This window comes from Haemaphysalis longicornis, unplaced genomic scaffold, assembly GCF_048455015.1.
Source record: "Haemaphysalis longicornis isolate Haplotype H1 unplaced genomic scaffold, Haemaphysalis longicornis Haplotype H1 scaffold_1, whole genome shotgun sequence".
Taxonomy (NCBI): Eukaryota; Metazoa; Arthropoda; class Arachnida; order Ixodida; family Ixodidae; genus Haemaphysalis; species Haemaphysalis longicornis.
In genome coordinates this window covers 61,975,636-61,998,498 of record NW_027526203.1, presented here as the reverse complement: position 1 = coordinate 61,998,498, position 22,863 = coordinate 61,975,636, and the positions used below count along the sequence as shown (strand labels likewise).

The window sequence follows — 22,863 nt, the reverse complement described above, 5'->3', positions numbered from 1 at the left end:
CACGGCTCCCCGGCCGACAGAGTCAGTCGGCCCAGCGTTTCGTCCGCCGGCCGCCGGCGGGTCGTCGCAATCAAGGAGGTTAAAAAAAAATTGCTTGGTCGCAATTCGTTCGCTTAGTTGAAACGAAGCCAGGACACGTTTGTGAATGGAAGAATGTGCCTTTCTTTACTTGGTTTGTTTGTACACTGTATCTAGCTCCAAGTCAAGGTCGCTTCACACTAGCGCTGCACATGCGACGCTTCGCTGACTGGTACGCCAGTAGGAAAATATAAGGCATCTTGAAGGCGGGAGAAGAGTCAGCGAAGTCAATATAGGTACTAAGCAAATAAAATCAACTGATATTTTTACCGTACAGCGTAAAACTAGGGCGCGGGAAGCAATTTTTTGCGCTCGGCGAACAAGCACAGCGGTCAGCAGCACTACGCATCTGCGAACGCTTTTCCGTCTACGAAATGCAATTGCTAGACGTGAGCTACTGTGGAAACTCGAGCGACGCTTACTGCACGATCGCAGTACAACAAATAGTCACCTAAGCGGCTTGAAATGCCAAAACTAAATAAAAGTGTAAACCGGTTGTACAATATATACCCTATATTAGCAAGGCATTCGCGTCCCGCTCTGTGGCCTAGCGGTCTGGGGCGCTAGGAATTCCCCGCAAATGTTTTGCAAGTCACGAGTTCGAATCCCCGCGGGTACGTGCTTTTTTTTTGTAAGGTAACTTTTTCGTTTTACGCCGATGTTTTCTATATTGAGTTCACCTTTTTTTGGGCCGCAACGTTCATGGCTCCACGAACTAGTTCACAAAACGCGCGCAGGCTGGCACTGGCGCGCTAGCGAATTCTCGCTGGCGTGCTGTTGCCATAAGCACCGACTGCTTGCAGGCAGTGGGCACAGGCCAGAATGAACAGACCCTTGGCCTGGTGCGAACACGCTTTTTACGACACAGGCATGAGGGAGGCAAGCTCCAAATATGGGGGAAAAGCGCATGACATTTGGGCGTCTGCGGGTACGCGGAGGGCGTTCATGCACTGCGTAGGTTTCGGCTAGTGAATGCTACGATTCCAATCCGTCCTAGGAGGCTTATCTTTATGCATTTTTACAGCTGACAACATGGCAGAAGCGCGGTACGATGATTACTGAGTTATTGAGAATGCCCATCCAACAACGCCAACGGTTGTGTTTTACAGAACCGAAACCGAAACTTGTTTGGTTGCTCACCTTGGGCATCGTCCAATCACGGTGCCCGCTCCTCCTATCACAGCTTTAGTTGGTGCGGCCGCCGCACCAACGCGCTTTGTAAAATAATTACCGATTTGTCAACCGGATAAACGATGAAAAGTGTGCTAATTTGAGCCAGTCTACGCAGTGCAAGCAAAAACGGGAGCTTGACAAATTCACTTCAGTGTCCCTTTAAGAACGGCCGGGAAGTATGAATAACTAGGAATTTATTTAACGAGTTGTTAGAGAAATAGGCACGTTCACAACGTAAAAGTTACGGCTGCACGTGTTTTTGGCTTTCCGAGATAAAATTTCAGCGAACCTCCACATATAAAAGAACAACCGTATTTCACTCATGTGCGCTCAATGTAGGAGTACGCATGTGTTTCTGGGATCCTTACAGCAAAGATCTGGTTCATACGCTCAAAAACATACAGAATAGGGCAGTGCGATTCGTATTAGGCATTGGCACTGTCAACTTAGGGTCAGGGAAAGTAAAAGTAAACTTAAAAGGTAAGACGGAAAAGATCATAGACGAAACCTGAGGTTGAAATTTTTTCGTAATATCTATCATTTGAAAATTCGAATAGAAGGGGAGAAGTATACCCAAGCGCCATTCTAAATATCCCAAAGTGCGATCGGTAGCTTGAAGCAAATAATTAACTTTCCTTTAAGGTGACACCTTGCGCGATTCATTTTATTTTAGATCAATATGAGAGTGTAATTATCTTCCACATATGATTTTGTCCACTGTTTGTAATGATGACTTTCACCGCGCTTTGTAGAATTATTTTGTTATGTGGTCTCATATTTGAGGGTTAGTGTTATGTATCTCCCTACTGTAATGCATGCAAGGGCAAGCAGGTATCAAACAAATAAATAAATAAATAAATAAATAAATAAATAAATAAATAAATAAATAAATAAATAAATAACTGAACAAATCAATAAATAAACATCCGAATAAATAAAAAAAAATAATAAATAAATAAAATAAACGAATCACTAAATAAAAACTAATAAATAAATAAATAAACTTGCGGAGCCGCAAGTTCGCCTCCGAGGGATTGAGCACCCTACGCATTCAAACTTGACCAATGAAATATTTATTGCTTTATTCGTTGCAGTATGCAAGGTTTGCTGTATGAATACTACAATTGCTAAGTTATTTGTTTGAAAGAAAACATGAAACTCTTGTCTTGCGCCTTTTCTTGCTTGAACACAGAGCGATACAACTGCAGCCATCTGAAGAAGGGCGTCATTCGCAACACGTCTAGAATTTTCTTAACGTAGTACGACTTTAGAGGAAAATTAAGTTCTTTTGGACTATTAAGGAGTGTGCACGTAACTCATGAAAACAACATAAAAAATATATTGAAACTGCACCCAGATGGAAATGATTTCCAGTCTCGGCTGTGTTATGAAACAGGAAATCATTTCCAGCCGGAACTGGAAAACCTACTTCCAGCCTGGAATGGAAAAAATCTGGCTGGAGGTTACAAATTTCCAGGCTGATTCCCAGGTAGGAATGGCACCTATTCCGGCTGGAATTGGCTCTGATCTTGCTGTAATATTTATCATTTCCAGGTGGAACTGCTTCCTTTCCCAGCTGTAAATAGCTTTATTCTTGCTGGGATTTGCAGAATTTCCAGCCGGAACAGTGTGTATTCCTTGCTGGAAATAGCTGGTTTTCCTCAAATTTCTTGCTGGAAAAGCATGCACTTCCGGCTGGGAATTATTTTATTACTCGCTGGAACCTGCACAAAATCTCACTGGAATTTACGAGACGTCTTGCTGGAAATTGTTGGAATTTTCATCATATCCAGCCGGGAATTCATGCCTCGCTGGGAACTCGTTTCTAGCTGTTTGCCGAGATTCCAGTGTGTGGCCACTACTTGCCGCACAGTGTAGGAAAATAGTAAAACAAAAGCAAAATTGTTCATTTGAAAAGCTGTATTGTACACACTCGAGATTTACATGAGCTCATTCAGGCACATCTTTTGCAAGTCGAAGCTTCCGCTTCACGTCTTGTATCTTGTCGCTGAGTGTGCGCAGCACACCAGCCGCAGCGACCTTTGTATCTTCGTTGCGGATGCGCCCCCAGTGCTCCAGGCAGGCTACAAAAAGTAGATGAATATGACATGAATGACTGCTAGCAATTCCGTGTAAAAGTACTCACCACACACAACTTCCACCTTCGCTGGTGTGAGCTGTTTCACAGCTTCCTCCTCGGTGTCCTTCCCAGATGCCAGATTGGCCCTCACCGAGCGTTGGGAAAGTTTCTCAACCCCTCAAATAGCTTGTGCTGCATCGCGCACCAAAATGGTCCCCTTCTTATTCTTGAACATTTTTTCCGCCTGCTGCTTCTTCACAAAAGTGTGGTTGCAGAGATGAAACTAGAAAACAGAGTGCAGTGCACAAAATATAAGCTCCAATCACACAAATAGTACAAAGCATTTTTCTGCTGCTTGCACTTAAAAGTGTTGTAAATAAGTACTTACAAGTCCATCAGGGGCCAACGAAAAATCCGGGATGCACTGCTCGTTGTCCATAAGCGGTGCAGAATCCCCTGCAGCTTCAGAAAAAATGGCAGCTAACGTCATTACTCATTTACAACAAGGGAAAGCCAATAACCAGAAACACTAGTCCCCAACAACAATTATTTTACAGTATACAAGATTACAAGTATATATGAAAATTCATGAACTGAGAAACAAAGCAATTTAAAGGAGCCATGAAGAGAAAACACAGGTTCGGTTCATTCAAAAGATTGTCTCGTTAGAATCATACTGACACCACTTTTAACGTAAACTTCGCTCAAATAAGCTACATAATTAGGAAAAACGGGAATGGTCATGCGACCCACCAGCTCATTGATTGATTGGAGGGTTTTACGCGCCGACGCAACGCAGGCGATGAGGCGCGCCGTAGTGGAGGGCTCCGGATTAATTTTGACCACCTGGGGATCTTTAACGTGCGCCGAAATCTCGTACACACGGGCGTTTTTGCTTTTCGCCTCCATCAGAAAAGCGGCCGCCACGGCCGGGAATCGAACCCGCGACCTCGTGCTCAGCAGCGCAACGCCTTAGCCACTGAGACCCCCCAGCTCATTTCCCGCAACAGAACCTATGTCGTCACATGGGCTAAGCTCTGCGATTGGCGGAGGCTGGCAGAAGCAGACGCAAATTAGGTAGAACTTACAAACTAGACGAACGAGCGATTTGCGCTTAAATTTAGGGCACATTCTTTACAAAGCACTAAGAATGATGGGACAAACAGTGGAAGTTACGAAAGCACATGTAAACATGGAAGTACTGATGCGTTCTGCTGTTCGTACTGCGCACAGCATGCTTTGGTTTCGCTGCACAGCACTACGGGGCTTGGGGTTGTCTCAGACGACACTGGCCGATTGACGCAAGCAACGGTGTCTTACGTGACCCCATTTGTCGAGCGAGCACTGTTTCAGGGAACGAATACTTTCTCCCAGAACAAAAACAAGCCAGGTTTAAATGCGGGCAAAAACAAACCAAACGCTTGCCACGGTATGGTGGCGCCATCTAGGTTACGGAACGTAAAGAAACGCGGGAACAAACCAACACCGCTCTACAGGGTGGAGACAACCTTTGAACGGTCCCGTGCCGCCGCAATTGGGCCAACGAGCTCAACGCGTTATTCTTTTCGTTTCCCATGAGACCTAGCAACGCGAAACAGACAATATGATTCAAACTTTTTCAGTAAACCGCGTTGCGGCGATAATTTTAGCGCGTTTTGACACAATGACTTGCTTCGGCGGCGAGCGAGCAACTGAAAATGGCGGCGCCAACGTATACGTGTCCCTACCCTGTACGGCGGATGCGTGAATGAAGGTACTCTAGGCTGCAGAGCGGTCGGTTTCAGTGATGTCCTTGGGACCACGAAAGCGCACGATTGAGCAGGAAAATACAAATTTTAATCTAAATTGTTTAATTTCTCAGTGAATAAAGCACCGTTTGTATCCGGACAAGCGCTGGGGGCACTATAAAACACGAAATCTTTCGAATATAACCAACTTGCATTTTCTCTTCATGGCTCCTTTAAATATTAGAATCACACATAAGGTGAACATCTCATACCGCAAGCACTTCACTTAAAGTTGGCCAGTATTTCACGCTAGACTATGACCACCTGGGGTTAATTATTTGCAGTATGCAATTTCAATATTAGAAGTTAATTTCTTCCCTGCCTGACAGTAATCTCCTGATATGCATTGTGATGATGCTGCTTATTGTGATGCTTCACTGAGAAATGCCGTATTCCTGCTTGGGGACACTGAGAGCGGCAGCCAAAGCTGCACAATGGACTCCAAGGGTACAGTTAGGGTGACTGAGTATCACATGACGGTGGTGGTACACTGTCTGTACATTTTTCTTTTGAATGTTTGCCAAATAGATCTTTATTCATTGCACCCATCCCGTCAAGATATGGTCGCCAAAAAATTGGCGGACTGGGGGGGGGGAGAGGGTAATTTAGGTTTTTCGAATATAAGCACTTTGTGCATCGCGAGTGTACAAAAAATGGGTGCTTTGAATCGAGTAAATACTATAACTATCCAGTCTCAACCATCAGAGAAATTAAATTTGAACGTTGAAAACTCGCCTTGGAAACTTTTGTTCCCAGGTGTACCTGCTGAGCGATGATGGCTTCTTGAGCCAAAGGCATAATTTCTACTCTTAAAATGAAGTGTTGATCCAGGCATGAATCCGTCGCTTCAAAAAATTATTGAATGCGCTTCACACTTGCCACCAATTGCCTAAAACACAAGAGGTTGATTGCACGCCACACTAAATTAAAGATGAAGTAAAAAAATTGTACCATTCTCACAACCAGTGCTTGTTGTGTCACTTGCTGCCACAGATGGTAACGGCACAACCTGCTCCTGGGTGGCCCTGCTGCTGCCTGAGGCTATTCCTGCATCAAATAGCACAGGAGGCTTATAAATCAATATGTAAAGTGTGGTGAAGGCGGTAGCAGCATCAGCATGCCAGCCATCTAGGCCCACACAAAAAATTAAACGTAGTCATACTCAACACCCTAAAAACTATGACACTCCAGTTTGGAACCACCAGTACTTCAAAATTTTCTTACCATCCACACTCACTGCAACGCTTTGCAGCAACTGATGCACTAAAAAAAAAGGAAAGAAGATCAGTATCTATGCACACCCACACAACCACAAAACCCCGATTAAAAAAAGGACACAAAAACTCACCTGAGCTCAACTGGCTCCCTACTTTCCCTTCCAGAAACTTAATGCGTTCTCGAAGAGAAGCAGTGTGCTGCTGCTCCAGCTCGAACTGCTGGCGCCAAAATAGCGCCTCTTTTTTGAGCTTCTCAAGCTCCCCAGCAGAAATGAGCTCATCATCTGACTCTGAGGAGCTCTCAGGTTCCAGTCGGCGTTTTTTTTGGTGCCTGCACATAAAAGCGTAACTCGTGTTCCGGGTCAAAATACCCAGGCTAACAATGCCTGAATGGACTTTTTTCCAGTAGGATAGCCCTCTTGCGGTGGCCGACCAAACTACATTTTGGAGAATATAAAAGAACACGCCCCTTCTTTTCCCGCCTTACCCGCACAGTTGAGGAAGCCGTCCCAGGCGCCATGCATTGGTTTTGGTGGCAGAAAAAGTTTTCAATGGCGGCTGTAGCGCCTACCCATCGGCCACTTTTAAGGCTCAGAAAACGGAGAAGCATTTAGCTGGCTCGGTGTTCGCTATTGGCTAATCCAATATGGCATCGTTTTGTTTACATTTTGCCTCCCAAGAGTGGCGGATCGGTTGCTGGAAGTGAGTAGCGCATGCGCAGAGCGCTACTGGAAAAACGTCCATTGAAGCGAACAAGCAAAAACTAGTGAGGTCAATCATAATAGTAAAAATTACACCATGAACTGGAACTGCATTCACAGCATAAATATCCTTGTTTTGGAGGGGGGGTGGGGAAGGGAGTGCAGGCATGTGAAATGGCAATACATTGTGCAGTGCAACCTTCTAGCAAGCACTCGTTTGGCATTTGCAGTTAGTGACAACTGAACAGGTGCCCATAAATGGCTGGATCTCAAACAAATGTTAGGGTCGGACCGGTAAATAATGCTTCTGAGAAAAACCTCCACAGAAGGTATTAGAGCTATGCACTGGCAATTAGGTATTAAAATATATTGTTCCTTTTAGTGTTGACATGTCTCATAGCAGCTTTGCAGCTAGTTAAGTATATTCACATGCAAAATTATCTCCTGATAACTATAAAACTAGATATTAAAAAACGCTTTTCCAAATTACAATAAACTTGTTGCAGCTGGAAGAAGTGATTGTGTTTCGCCTAGAGTTTTTTTATACTGCACGGTTTTACATCCTGAAGAACACGAGCAAAACCAACGGTAAATTTCTTAGAGGTCTGGTAGAATAAAAATCAACCTAAAACTCCTAAATGGCATAGAACAACATGGAGGTTCTTTACGTGTGCAGTCCCTCGAGTGGGAATCGCAGCTGCATTCGCCTCCAACATATGTCTTGTGTTCTGTTCCAAAACGGCTTGAAATTGCCGCTTTTTTGCAGCGGCCTGATTGCAACGTTTTTTTTTTTGGTCCTGCAATATAAAAGTATTCTAGTAAAAAACTAAAGAAATAGGTGAAAATGGAATACACATTCAGATATGGCACAAATACTTTGACCTTTTGGAAAATCAGGTCACCTGTCTTGCGTTTTTCCGCGCAGCTGCCGCCTCATCGTAATTTTCATCCTCAAGGTCAGAAGCATTATTGCGCGGAATGGGAGCTCGCTTCGTACGCCGCTTCATCGCCATGTCTTCTGCCGTGGCTGCATAAAAACCAAAAAAAAAATAACAGATCGGACTTTTAAAAGGTGTGATGGAAAAACAGGCAAGTGGAGAAACAAGTTATGCCTATAATGGTCACACATGCCCGGACACAAGCAATCTCAATCCATGCGTTATAAGCAGATGCCTCTCGGACAGTGCAGAACGGACAGTCCGCAGAACAATCAAGCGCACCCCATGTACCAAACCACCCGTTCCGTAATTGAAAACGATCGCTTTTGGCCAACTGTCACTAGTGGAATTGTTCGATTTAAGGCCCGTTCACACTAGCGACGAAGCGACGCGAAAGCGATGAAAGCGACGGAAATTTCTGTCGCTTTCGCCGCCTTTCATCGCTTTCGTCGCGCGACGAAAGCGATCGGTCTCGACCAAATTTTGTCGCCTCCGTCGCGCCGTCGCTTTTGAAGCGGAAGCAGGAGGCGAGACTTCCTGACATCATATCCTGCCAAAGCACCCGGATGCTGTGTTTCCAGAAGCGGGGAAGCTCCCGTGAAGTCTCACTCCGAGCGCGAGACAATAACAAGAAAAGCAAAAAATAGTCGTCGCCCGTCGCTCGATGTCGCGTGCAAGTGTGACCAGCAAAGGTGGCGATCGCTTTCGCTTTCGTCGCTTTGTCGCGTCGCTTCGTCGCAAGTGTGAACGGGCCTTTACAGTCCAAGACCCAGCGCGGAAGTCTGCGGGTAGCCCACGGATACCCCTAGCGCTAAATACATGTGGAAAAACGAATGCAGGATTGCTTTTCTGAGTACATAACATGGTGATACGGTGACTGATAATCGAAGCACCCCAATACTTCATTGTGGCAGTGATTTCCGCACAGCGCCACCAGCAGAGCAGCGTTAGGGCTAGACATGTAATTTCGAACATTCAAACACACATTGCCAAAAGCATAAGTAGGCGTAAAATTCGAAGATCCAGTTAAATCAACAAAAATGTGCACCCACCTGCGAGTAGGAGTATTTGCACGACATACTCCCCACTATTTTCCTCGTTCGTGGGGTCTTCCCATTGGGCTGTGTAGGTAGCTCTGTTGTCGAAGTCGTTCTCGTCGCGCGGGTCAAAATCCAGTATGTCCTCGACTGGTATCTCATGCAACCTATTGTCGATGTCTTCGACGAAGCGCACGAGCGCATACATGCTTTCTTTGGAAGCGGAGCCCAGCACGCCAAACGATTAAACCCTGCCAATACAATACGCAATACCACAGAGCAATACTAGGGTGACCACGACGACCACAGCTTGGAAAAAGACGCGCCTGAACCTGTTGAACGCTGAACGCACTTGTAAGCGTGAGCACCGCCCCCTAGGTTGATATGTGTCGCAGTAGACAAGCATGGCCAGAACTGCCGTATTATTATTTCACCTACGTGTTCTAATAGTTTTATTTTTATTTATAGCACAATATATTATTAAAACCAAAATATTTGTGGTTCACGAAAAAGTAGTGCGACATTTTCCCGACATTTTTTTATGCAATAAAATGCAAGCAAGCGAAGCCGGCGAAGCCGCCAAGCCAAGCTAGACTGGCAGTTGTTGGGTCCCGCCTGTTCGTCGGCACACCAACGCCGATGGAGTTTCTTTCCGTGTCGCTTTATTTAGAATACACAACCATCATTGTACACGCTGTGCGCGAATCATGGGGCCACCGAAAAGACGGAAAACCTATCTTGACCCTGGTTCCAGTGCCCCCATTCCGAGGGCAACGCGGTGGCGTATGTGTAACAATGCAAGTGCTGTCAACGCCGCAAATTGCGCACTGCCGCCCCCGAGTCCCGGTAGTCAGGGATTTGCGCCAGCAAACGAAGATTCTGGGCGAGCAAGCGAGGACTTTGCACAATCCAGCAAAGACTGTGTAGAAGGAATTCCTCTGTATGACGACTGGGACGAGCTGTCTCACGATCCGGGATCACCTGCTCCGGAGGCACCGCTCCCTGTACCGGAGACATTCAGCGACGCGGAGGATGACGCCAACGACGTAGATGAAACTCCAGCAGCATCACTCCAGTCTGAACAAGAAAGCACAACCCCGATCTTCGACGCCAAGGAGCTCTTGAAGCCGTTCACCGAAGATTCGGCTTTCACGCGCGGTGACGCGTACACAATGCTCTTAGACGTCGCGATCCGGTTCGGGCGCTCTTGGACGGCAATCGAAGCTGTGCAAAAGCTGTTCAACAACCTCATTGGGCAAAAAGCATTTCGCGAAAGCAAATACCTATTGAAGAAGTTTTGCGGCGTGGACTTGGGTGATCTAGTCTTTCATTTTTATTGTGAGGACTGCATGGCTCTCCTAGCCAAAGCCACCGGCAGCGTCGAAGAACGCCAGCAGCTGGAAGTCACGTGTGGACAGTGCGGCAAAGAGTACGTGGGGCGGGAGCTTGTGCGTTCGGGAAGCTTTTTCGTTGGTCTGCCTTTGAAGAAACAGCTTGGCTCGCTACTTTCGAGCAAAACCGTCAGCGATGCTGTAGCCACAACTTTAGGCAAACCTTCCCACAACGTTGGTAGTTCAGGAATGAACGACGTTACTGATGGACACCACTATCAGTCTGTGCGCTGTGAGAGAGGAGTATCTCCCACTGACTTGACCCTGACCTTGAATTCGGATGGGAGCCCAGTTTTCAAGTCATCAACGTACAGTATATGGCCTGTGCAAGCCCTCCTGAGTGAACTCCCCCCTTTGCTGCGCTGGGCCAACGTGATGATGCCATTTCTTTGGTATGGCAAGTCACATCCAGATATGACTCTGCTCCTTCAAGCTTTCGTGGATGAGATGGAGGAGCTCAACAGAACTGGGGTCATCTGGACGTCCCTGAATGGATGTGTACATTCCAAGGCAAGTTCTTTCTATTTTTGCTTTATTGTATGTTCCAGGCCTGACCGTGTAGCATTCTTATCACTGATTCTATACTTTGTGTGCAGGTGTTCTGTATCTGTTGCTGCGCGGATGCACCAGCTAGGGCAGCAATGCAGAATGTGAAGCAATTCAACGGCTTCTACGGCTGCAGCTGGTGCTACCATCCTGGCACCAAGGTTGGAGGTAAATTCTCTAGTGTTTCATTCAAGTTGTCATAGCGAAGTTTTACCACGAAAGTTCTTAAGGGCTGCCTGTTGTTGACTTGTGTTAAAGGTACTATATATTTGTAAACTAAGTTCACAGAGCAAAATTTAGCTTGCAACCTTAGTAGACTCACACTTGTCGCAGAATGGGCTGTCACTGATGATATTGCTCAGTACACAAAAGCGTGTCAGTGGTTCTTTCCTCAGCAGATAGCTACGGAAAGCGTGCATTTGTCAAGAAATGGCTGCCAAAAGTACCATGCAAACTGATGAACACTGCCCCATTTCCTATTCTGGTACCGCCTCCTTCCCTATATATGTTAAGCCAATGTGTAGAAGTTTTTGGCGGCAAATTTTTCAAGATGGTTGTGCATATTACAAAATTAAAGCATGGATTTTTTTTTTCATCTTCCAATTTAGGCATTGTGAAGTACTGCGTAGACGAGCCTTACCCTGACCGAACTGATGGTGAAGTCGTTGAAGACATGACAACCGCCTACAACGAAGATCAGACAATCCGAGGAGTTAAGGGGCCATGCCCCTTAATAAACTTGGATGGATTTGCTGCTGTCTGGTCATGGTGCCCAGATTATATGCACTGTGTGCTTTTGGGTGTAGCACGTCAAATGGCTGACATTTGGTTTTCCGATCGCCTGCACAAGCCGAAGAGTTCAAAGGAGCCTGATGACTCGGAACCAGGGTTCTACATTGGCAAAAAGTCTCAACTAGACTTTTTAGACGAAAGACTGTGCTCAATCCGCATGCCGGAGTGTTTTAATCGCCAGCCACGATCCCTACTAGCACGCAGCAACTGGAAAGCATCAGAGTGGCAGTGTTGGTTGCTGTATTACAGTGTGCCCTGCCTCAGTGGTGTGCTTGATGACACCTACCTAGACCACTGGAGCCTTTTTGTGGCTGGAGTGTACCTGCTGCTTAAAGACACTGTCACGAAGTCGGACATCGACCAATCTACACGGCTTCTAACTCAGTTTGTTGTTGGCGTGCAGTTCCTGTATCATGATCAGGAAATGACCTACAACGTTCATCAACTGCTGCACTTGCCGAAGTCTGTTCTGCTGTTTGGCCCATTGTGGGCACACTCCTGTTTCACATTTGAAACAAACATAGGCCGACTTCAGAAGCTAGTGACCTCAGCAAATGGTGTTGCCTTACAAATAGCAACGCGACTGCTCCTACAAATCAGCTTTTCTGCCATGAAGGCTTCAGCGTCGGATCATGCCCTTGCACTCATGGGAAAAAAACAAATCCCACTGGTGACCTTACTCCACTAGGAAAGGCAGAAGCAGTAGAGGGCACCCTTATTTCTGAGCATGTGCAGTTGCATGGTAGTGAAGTTACAGAGTTCAGGAGGTTGAATGTCAGTGGTGCTATTATTTGCTCCACCAAATATGACCGACATGTGCGCATTGACAGCACAGCAGTACTGCTGCCAGGGGGCATTCGCACCAAAGCAGAAAGAATATTTCGGGCTAGAGAGGCGAGTGGCACAGAAAGGTTTTTCATTTTGGCACACGTGTATGGCACCAAACCTCTGCAGCCATGTGCACACATAAATGAAGCTCGGCGCACGAAACGTCTAAGGTTGTATGAAATAGACCACAATGCTAGACCTTGTGCGCACCTCTCCATTGCTGGCAGGGATTTTTTTTTTGTGACCTGGTGAACAGCTATCAGTGGTCATGAATTATTGCATAAGGGCATATCTTCATTCTTAAGAAACTTTGACTCATGGTAGCCAACTTATTGTTACTTATTAAGAAATGTATTTTAATGAAGTGTGTGCTTTGTTTTGTGGGTTTGTTTACCACTTGTCAGGAAATCCTCTGCTGTTACTGTGCCTTTTCTGTTTTTGTCATTTTTGAGCTATTTGTATTTTCCACCTGTATACCTATGTTGTTGATAACATGTCCCTGGTTTTTTCAGATATTTGTGCGTACTGGCTTCTCCAGTCATTTTTTTCTGCAATTACAGAGCTATGAGTGATTTTCATTGCACCACCGTTCTGAAATATTTTTCTCTTTCTGTTAAATGAAAAGCCTTGGGCTATTTGTATTGTTTTTCTGCATTGTCTGGCTGCACACTGCTTCCTCATCCTGTTGTGTTGCAAGTTTCAGACTGCATCTGGCCATCTTGAATAAGAGAGAGAGGGTTGTACTGCTCAGATCATTGTGGCTTGATCTTCAGTGTTGCTGATATGATGGCATGGTTGGAGAATGGTCCTGATTTGTGAAAAATTGTTTGCACAACTGTGTGGTGCGTGAATGCTCATTCTCAGCTGGGGGTTTACATTTTCCTGACTGCGTGTATTGTAGTTGATCGTAGTGCACTAGCTTTTACTCTGTTAAACTTTACTTTGTGCTGAGAACTTGTGTGCTCTGTGAATTCTTTACATTCAGTCACCTATTCAAAACTGCTGCCTGTTTAATAAATCTTCTTCCTGAGATCAGACAGCTCATGCGTGCCTGCTCTCCTAGCCCCTTAATTTCACTTTTCTAAGAAAAAAACGCGCCACCAACGTAAAAACCCTCAGGAATGTGCAATGCTGAATCATTGAACATCTGCTAGCAGTTTATGCCATTCCTGTTTATCCACAGTAATGAGTGCACAACCAAAACAACAAGCAAAGATCAATGCACACTGGTCATCTAAGCAGCCAGCGCCAAAAATGTTCATTTCTTTTCTACCCTGCCTAGGAGACATCAATACAACTGAGAAAGTTGGTGGCAGTATTTCCGATGAAAATGTCAATTTAGGGCGGGAGCATTATGGAGCTGCTGCATACTGCTTTTTCTGTTACCTTGTGCATAATTGTTAGCGGTGTGATACCAGCTGGATCTCCTCCAGCTACACAGTATAGTGGTCATTTTCATTGAGGAATCAAAACAAGAAACAATCTAATGTGATACAGTAAAGTACTAGCTTGTGTGTTCTTTCAATCGGAAAACTTGGAAGTTGGGAGAAGAACGTTGCGGCGTACGCTTGCACATATTGTAATTGAAGTAATTACTTTTGTTTGGAAAAGTTAACTTCCAAAGAAACTGCCCTGTACTTAATGCTGCCAGATATCTGGGTAAATGTAGACTCAGAGGGGTAATTATAAAGCTACAGTTGCACCAGGGTGCGCAAGTATAGATTACAGCATGGTTGATTCAACTGCACCAGTTCAGAGTTTGGAAGAACATGCAGGATCCCAAGTTGTGTGAATTAAACTTCTGGAGCAGGCATAATACACAATTGCTAAAATTCATGCATGCTGTCCCCTTCTAATATAATTCCTTTTTAACATTATCTCTACAGATGCAAGTAGCATTGATATAGCTTTGAATCAGGGGAGTGACCTGAGAAAAATTAATTTCCAGCAAGAAATCGTCGTTTCCTGGCTTGATATGCCCATTCCAGCCAGCTGGGGAAATATGGTTTACAGCTGGAAAGAATTCCAGCCAGATCGTAAAATTCCCGGCCGGAAAAATTGGTGTTAAGGCTGGAAATTCTTACATCCAGCCTGGACTGTTTATGCTTCCAGCCAGAAACTGCTGTTTACAGCTGGAACTGAAAAATCATCCTGGAAATGTGGCTGGAAATGCTCATTCCCAGCCAGAAAATGGAGCTCATTTTCATCTGGGTGAAAGTACTTCTTTGTTCTCTTCTAGGATCAGCTCTGTGAAAGATCATCAGAAAATTTGATCGACTAGAAAATTTCTTTGCAAGAAAAATGGGCAAATGCTGGACACACTTTTTGTGTGAAGTAAATTATAGTGAATGCTGCTGAGTGTTTTGTGGAGTGCCGAACCGCTTCGAAAAGGCATTCGCACCGGTTTAATTTACAAAAAAAAACTGGTCAAGCAGCTGTTGTAAATATAGTTGCTTTAGTCAGAGCATGAAAGTATTGTCTTAACAGAAATTGCCTAAAAGCGACACTTTCATCTTTGTGAAATTCAACCCACTAAAGTGTTCACCTTCCGCCCCCCCCCCCCCGCTTCATCTTTCCCTGTTTATTACAGGTAAGCCGCCCCACAGAAGATATCAGGACCTGGACAATAAATCTATTCCAGCTCTCCAAAGAAATGAATATTTGCTTTATTCGACAGTAAAAGAGGCACAGCAATTAAAGGAACGACCATTTGTGAGCACTGTTGAATAAATTAATTTTGGTGTAAACTGACGCTGATAAATAGGCCAGGCTGCGCTGAAGGCTGGACGGCTGGTGGTTGCGCGCGGGCTGACTTTGATGTGGGTGCAGTGAACCCAAACTGATGGGTTTGTGCTGCTGGACTGCGCGATTGGGTCATCTGCTTGCTCTGCATGCAGTGGTCGTCCACCGGCCTCAGTACAGTTAACGTACTGTGGCTGAGCTACAATGCCCGTAGCACGGCCGAATTTCCGGCAGTTTTATTCCGGCTGGAGTCCGACGACCGCATCTCGGCTGTCCACCGGTGGCCGTACTTCGGCCGCACACGGGTCGCTTTGGGATGGCCGGAGCCCTACGGCTGGAATCTGGCTATATGAACGTAAGCCGGTCGACTGGCTGACGGACACTGGCCGTTGGACAGTGATGGGAGTACGGCCCTATACGCCCAAAAGGCCCACATTTGGATACGGGCCGAACATGGTTGCCGGAGAAAGGCCGGGCAGAAAATCACCGGCGAAAGTACACCGGCTTGAGTAAGGCCGAACAGTCCTGTGCTGCCTGGGAGCTTGGAAGTATGCTCTGTTGGTTTATGTGGTGCTGCTTGTGTGCAACAATTTACAGGACACCTTGTTAACCTTTCTGATGCCCCGCAACTTAGGAGGTAGCTGCTCATATGGTGCTGGATTTTTAAATGCAGAGCATTTCAGTAACTCACGATGCCACCCGCGTTGTCCCGTCGTAGTCCGCACCGCCGTTGTCCGCACCCCTCCCCCAAACACTATATAAAAGAAAATACTATCCGGCGCCAGGTTTCGATCCCTCGACCCTGCGGGCGGAACGCAATGTACATGGTGCTCTGGTCCACTGCGCCACAATGTACATGGTGCAGCACCATGTACGCAATGTACATGGTGCTCTGGTTCACTGCGCCACAAAGCCGACACAGAATGGGACGCTATGAACGCGCCTTATATCGTTGACTCATTCAAATTACTGCTGACGAGCGCTCTCTCGTCAGCAGTTGCCACAAGTGCAACATTAACGTAACGCAAACTACTTAACGTCGTGCGCCCTCGGAAATGCTCTGCATTTGATCGTGCCCTTCGTGAGGGGGATGTTTCTCTCCTCACTTCTAAACGTTTCTGTGTAGCTTTTCCGTGGTGAGCGTGATGAGGTTGCACGGCGCTTTCGCTAGATGGCGCCACCGGCCTTGCTAGGGCGTCATTTCTGGCGGAGTCGTCTGCTCCGAGCGGTGCCGGCCTTCCGTGTCTCAAAGCCGTTGTCTTAAAAAAGTGGTTTCGCGCTTTCTCTCCTGGCGGACCTTTTGTTTGACACCGATGCCTCCGTGACCGGTCCCTCGTCCGAGGATGGCAGTGTCTAGATTGCTGGAGGGAGCGTGGCTTGAAGGATGCCCAGCTCGCCGTGCTTCTGCCTGCGACCGGTGGCTCTCGTGGCTGGGCCGCAGGGCTTTAATCTTATTGCAGCACCAGGCAATCATTAGGAGTGATTGTTGTCAGTATGCGAATTAGTCTTCAGGTTGTCGGTTGTGGGTGGCAGCTAAGATGCACTTGCTGTACCTTTGTCATGCATAAAATGGAACCTGACGACGAACGCTGGTAGCAAGCAGTGATGAGTGGCACGTCACGTATCCTGTTTCACCCAGAAGAAATGCAATGCGAAAATTTATTACAACCCAAGAGGTTGTAAACAGCCTTTGCAAATAGCAGTTACCTGTGCATGAAATGACAAGACTGGAATAATTATTTTACAAGAACTGCGAGATGGTAGTGATGACGTCCAGAAATGCATTGTTGAGTTGTCTATCACTTGTAATTGTTTCAGTCACCTGGAAAAATACCATCAGTTGCACATTGTGAGGTAATCATTTGTACTCAGTTGCTCATGTTTTGTTGCCCTTTTCGACTACTCAGGGTAGATTGCTGAAGTAAAAGACCATTTCCGGCTCAAATAATTTCTTTTAAATCCATACTTGCAGGGTTAAATGGCGAGGAGTAATACGAATCGTCAATGCCTCACTTTCAAATGTCAAAACGCTGTGGGTTTCCCTGCTATCAGCCATAGCTTTTGTAAAAATACTAGCTTCCCGAGGCCCTGGGATATGAGGTCGAACACCCAAAAGGTAACGGCACGCTCTCATAAAACAGAATTTACAGAAATGTTCACTGCCATGGGGATGGGCAGTGTCACTTTGTCGTGTTTGTGGTGTAATGTCTTGTACATCTATGTTGTTTTCACATTTATCATGTAGAAATCACTGTACACTGTACTCAGTGACTGCGAATAACTGCTAACAGAGCCAGAAATGTTTGTTTGGAAATACGTAGCTGCATGACTTTGAGTGCTCAAGTGGCTTGAAAGATGGGGCCACGGTTTTAAAGGTTTACTCCTGTGACTAGCGTTCGTGTGCATGTTTGTGGTTGTGTGACTACTTGGAGTGGCTTCCATATTTTGTCCAGCTGATGATGCAGGAAATAAATAAATGAAACAAAACACATTCTTTCTTCTGCTTCAATTTTTCGCGTTGCACACATCATTCCTTCTGACTAATGCTCACGATGTACCGATTTCAAATGGCTTGCAATTGGCGATGGCAGCCCTGAGTGTCGGAGTTTTTCTGCTGGTTCTGGAATTGTTTGTGCAAATCCTGGCCATACCCACAAAATCGTACATTTTAGCGAAATTATGGAGCACTTTAGCGATGGTGGGGTGTCACGTCGCCGCCAAATGAAAATTGGTGAATTGGACGTGCAGGACCATCACTGGTGAACCCACGTGTTGGGCTTGGGAACAAGAATAATGTGAGACCAACATCAAATTTACAGCCATGAATACCAGTCAGCTATTTTTTAATGTAAGGCTAGCCATGCTCCCACATTTATTTGTTGTAGCGTTTAACGCGCCGACGCAACGCAGGCGATGAGGCACACTGTAGTGGAGGTCTACGGGTTAATTTTGACCACCTGGGGATTTTTAACGTGCGCCGAAATCTCGTACACACCGGCGTTTTTGCTTTTCGCCTCCATAAGAAAAGCGGCCGCCGCGGCCGGGAATGGAACCCGCGAATTCGTGCTCAGCAGCGCAACGCCTTAGCGACTGAGTCACCGCGGCGGGTACAACATTGATGTCAGTGACAAAGAAAGGAGGCTGTTGCAGCCAATTGGAATGTTGATGAGGAGTTAGCGGCGGCTATACGCAGCCAACGCGAATTCTGTTGCCTGGTTTGACTCCAATTGAAATTTTGCTGACAGGCCCAGTTGCGGGGTTCTGGAGACGGTGCTTGTTTCGGCAAGTGAGCCAAGAAGTGTGCGAGTGATCACACATTAGAAAATGGGAAGGGGGTGGCTTGACCACCAATCTGAGAACGGCTCGATATAGTGGCGTTTGGCAAAGTTATCTAATGCAATGTACTTTACGATGTCAGTGACCACATTACTGGCAAAATGTTTAGTGACCAATTGTTTTTAAACTTTACGACCAGCGCGAACTGTGCAGGTGTTAAGACAGCGTTACGTTTTTCAGCCGCCCAAGTGCTGACACGCCTTTATGCTGTAAATAGGCTACTTAGCCAGTGCAGTACGACTGCTATCCTAAGGTATGAAACCTGCGCCATGTAGTATAGCGAGACACGCCCGAAAGCCTGCATGATGTGTGCGCGTGCTGCCCTAACGGTATAGCGAGCCTGCGCTATGTAAGCACGCTACACGTGCCCGTTGTGCTGCCCAGTTTTCGGCTAAAGAAGAGTTTAAATATCAGTGCCTGCCCTCAAAACTGCAGCGCTGTCAAAATTGACGGCGTTTCTCGGCGGTTCAAAGTTTGGCGGTATTGTCCGCGCTATAATATATTAAGTGGGCCCGAGTTCTCCAGTGAAAGCGTTGGCTTTTGCTCAGAATCAAATGAAACGTAGAGGAGGAGACGTCAATGTGCCTGCATGATTGGTGATTGCGGTTCAGCGCACTCAACCACAGAGCGCATGCGAAGAAACGAACTGTAGCAAATGCGTACGCGTCACGCCGAAACCAAAACCGAAACTTGCTGGGAACTACTTTGGCGCAGTAACACAAAGCTGAAGCCTCGGAGATCGTGTTGAAGGCTTCAGACCATAGCTTCAGTCATCTCCTCTATCACCTGATTCATAGATCGTGCCAGTACTTTTAATTTCTGGACACCAGTGAGCAGGATATCATCTTCGAAGTTGCAGTTATTTTTTTGTTAGGCTCACACTTTCAAACACCGATCAGTTTGGGAGATGTACGACGCACAGCGAAATAAAATGATTTCGTAAGCACCCTAAATCACGTTTATTAGACTGCATTCCCAGTGAAGTTGGGATGTAATTGGTATTGCTCGCCCTGCTGGCCAGCGTTCCGAAGTGGAACGGGCTCTACCGATCTGATAGAGCCTGTCGAGCGAGGCGCACTCGACGCGCGAGTCGTACGCGGCCACCACGGGACCCCGCTCCTTGGGCAGCCGCGGCTCGCCCTGGCGCTCGCGCATGGGCAGCTTGTTGAAGCGGAAGGCGCGCTCCAGGCTGCAGCTGTCCTTGTCGGGGGCGAATGACACGCCCAGCAGCTCGAGCGCGTCGATCTTCTCGCGCTGCGTGCACCGCGGCTGCTCGACCAGGAACTCGACCACCTCAGCCTTGGTGCGCTCGGCGGCCGCCAGCAGCGGCGTCATGCCGATGCCGGCACCGGCGCCCAGCAGCTGGCGCACGATGTCCAGGTGGCCGTGCTCGGCGGCGAAATGCAGCGCCATCGCGCCGCACAGTGACTGCACATTGGGGTCAGCACCTCGGGACAGCAGGAACCGCACCACGTCCAGGTGGGCCTTGTAGGCGGCGATAGTGAGACAGGTATTGTTGTACTTGTTGGGCAGGTGGATGTCAGCGTTGCGCTCCACTAGGAAGCGGACGATGTCCAGCCCCCCGTCGAAGCAGGCCTCTCGCAGCGGCGTGGACGCCATTCTCGTCGGCTGGTTCATATCGACGCCATAACGAACGAGGATGCGCCCGATGTGCAGGGTCCCCGCACCAGCTGCGCACCACAGAGACGTCGCGCCTTCGATGACGTAGCCTTCGAATTGTACCGTGCCCTCCCGTTCCAACATTAACAGTACGAGGACGCTCGGTAAGGAATCACAATAGCGAATAAACAATTCCAGCCTAGTTCTGCGGCTTCATGTCACAAGCCGCTAAACACAGCCGCACCAATCATCAGCGTGTGCCAGAGCAGGCTGCGACGCAAACTCGGGAAGGCGCCAGTTTTGACGGCGGCGACCTGCTGCTCCGCGTTGGCCGTGGACATGGCACGGGTGCTGCTCGTCGGCTCTAGTCAAATGGCTGGTAGAGCCCCGCCTGCAAGAGCAAGCACACCGCCAATGAGTCTGCCCAGATGAAAGGTTGGAGCTCAACTGCCGGGCCAATTCGAGCAGACCCAGGTCGGTCTTAATCACACATGTGCTCGAAGGCGCACGTTGCAAGAGCACTGATACGAAAAGTGCAATTGCACTGCTGCATCTAAATTAAATTGGTGCATTCCAAGTTGAGGGGTTCGAAAGAAATCAAAGTAGCTGTTTTCACCCACCGGTGGTGGCAATCCCCAATTCTCCTTAAATGGACCCTAAATAGTGTTGCGAAGGCTATAGGGCATAGAACTTTCCTTCTTTCCTCGTGCCTAAAGGCGCTGTGGATGTTACGCGCTGATAAGCTGGAGCAAAACAACCTAGAGACTGTTGCCAAGGCGCTTGTGCTCCGAGGTACGCGCAGCCATTGGTTCCGCTCAGCGATTCGTCTGGGCTTTTAGGGGCGACGCCGCTTACAGGCTGGGGCCCTTGGCGTCTCCTCTCGTTGTCATCGTAGTCGTCGTTCGTCTTATGTAGTCACTGTACTAAAACACCAGGAAACTCGATAACGCCTCGAGCTGGAGCGCTTCGTAACGTGTACTAACAAAACCCCGGGGCACTCGTTTATGTCTCGTGGTAGAGACCTTCGTTCTTCAAAGACCAGAGACTTTTACAGCAAAGCTATAACCCTGTAACCCCCAACGGTTTCATATCCGTAGGCAAAAACGCAAAGGCGACCACACTACACTAATACATTGCATGCTTTGCCCCTCCTCGGGTTTTTATCGTGAAGTACGTACGCTAGAGGAAAACGAATGCTGTTTTTATTTTTAGCAGCCGCCGCGAATGCTCCGCCCGTACACTACTGTCTTCGTGGCACTCCTTTTCGCTTCGACCGTGCTACCGATGGCATGACAGTACTAGTATACGCTTGACTAGTGTTTGAAGGCCACACAGGAGGGCTCCAAAAGGAACATGCTCGCTAGAGACAATAACCGAAGATTTCCACCGACGACTAGTGGCACGCTTGCGTTTCTTACACGCTGCGCTGTCACAGCGAACGGGTCTCTCCGAGGCCGGGTCGCCCAAAAAAAGACAACGTTGGAGCAGCTACTTGGCCACCGCTTTATGAAGCCGCGTCGATGGACCGATGCTCATCACAATCTTTCTCCGCACTATCATCCCCTTTCTCGCATTTGTAAACTGATTTCCAGGAGTAGACCGAATCAGGCAGGCGGCGACGAGTTTTAGCTGCAGCGGTGTGAGCAAATTCGTGCACAGCCCATGTCCACCGTGAAGGCCGATGGTTGCCGCGGTCACGCTCGAAGCGTTTCTGCATGCTGAAGACGCTCCGTGCTTGTCAGTGTTATTCAACATTGTAAACGATGAAATATATAAAAAAAATCACTCACACCTCCCCTCGCGGGAACCCCTGTGTAGACGCGACGCATAGGGGGTTCCGTTGTTGTTTCCGTTAGGTTGATTCTCCCATCGCGTGAAACGTGCCGTGAACCCCCAGCCGCAGCTATGAAGCAACGTGGCGTGGCTATGACGCAACACAATCCAACACAATCCACTTTTATCCAATCCAATCCAAATCCAATCCAAGCCAAGCTAAGCCAAGCCAAGCCGAGCCAATCCAATCGAATCCAATCCAATGACCCTCGCGAGAGTGTTCGCTATCAGAGAGGAGAGGGGGTGAGCGGCGGAGAGCGCAGCTCGCGCGGTGAGGAGAATGGAGGAGGGGTGAGGACGGACAACGACGCCGTATGGAGGGACAAGGCGAGTGAATAAGATGCAGTCGCATCTAAAACTCAGCTGAGCTAGTGTGAGGAATTGCAGCGATCGACATTTGGTCCCTACAAAGATGCGCCTTGCCGGAGTGTCGCTTTCGTAGACGCCGCCTGAGCCACGGAAACCACTTGAGGCTTCCTGAAGAGGCGGAAACGGTGATTGGCTCCATAATATGATGGAAAGAGGGACCAGAAGAGCGCGGAGTGGGTCAGGGAACAATCGCGTCTTAAGGACATAACAATAGAAATAAAGAAAAAATGAGTGTGGGCGAGGCATGTAATATGAAGGCAAGATAACCGTTGGTTATTATGGGTAACAATCCCTAGAGGAGGCATGCGTTGCAGGGGGGGGGGCAGAAAGTTAGATGTACCGATGAGATCAAGTAGTCTGCGGGGGAAAATTGGTCGCAGTTAGCACAGGACCGG

The 22,863-nt window shown here is 47.5% G+C and overlaps 1 protein-coding gene across 1 annotated transcript; it reads left to right on the top strand.

Moving 5' to 3' along the window:
• The first annotated feature begins 10,360 nt into the window (after window positions 1–10,360).
• LOC144174572 (uncharacterized) lies at window positions 10,361–12,428 on the top strand. Its single transcript, XM_077703378.1, has 3 exons — window positions 10,361–10,459; window positions 10,999–11,116; window positions 11,557–12,428. The coding sequence occupies exons 1-3, from the start codon at window positions 10,361–10,363 to the stop codon at window positions 12,426–12,428; spliced, it is 1,089 nt and encodes a 362-aa protein (XP_077559504.1).
• Window positions 12,429–22,863: the final 10,435 nt, after the last annotated feature.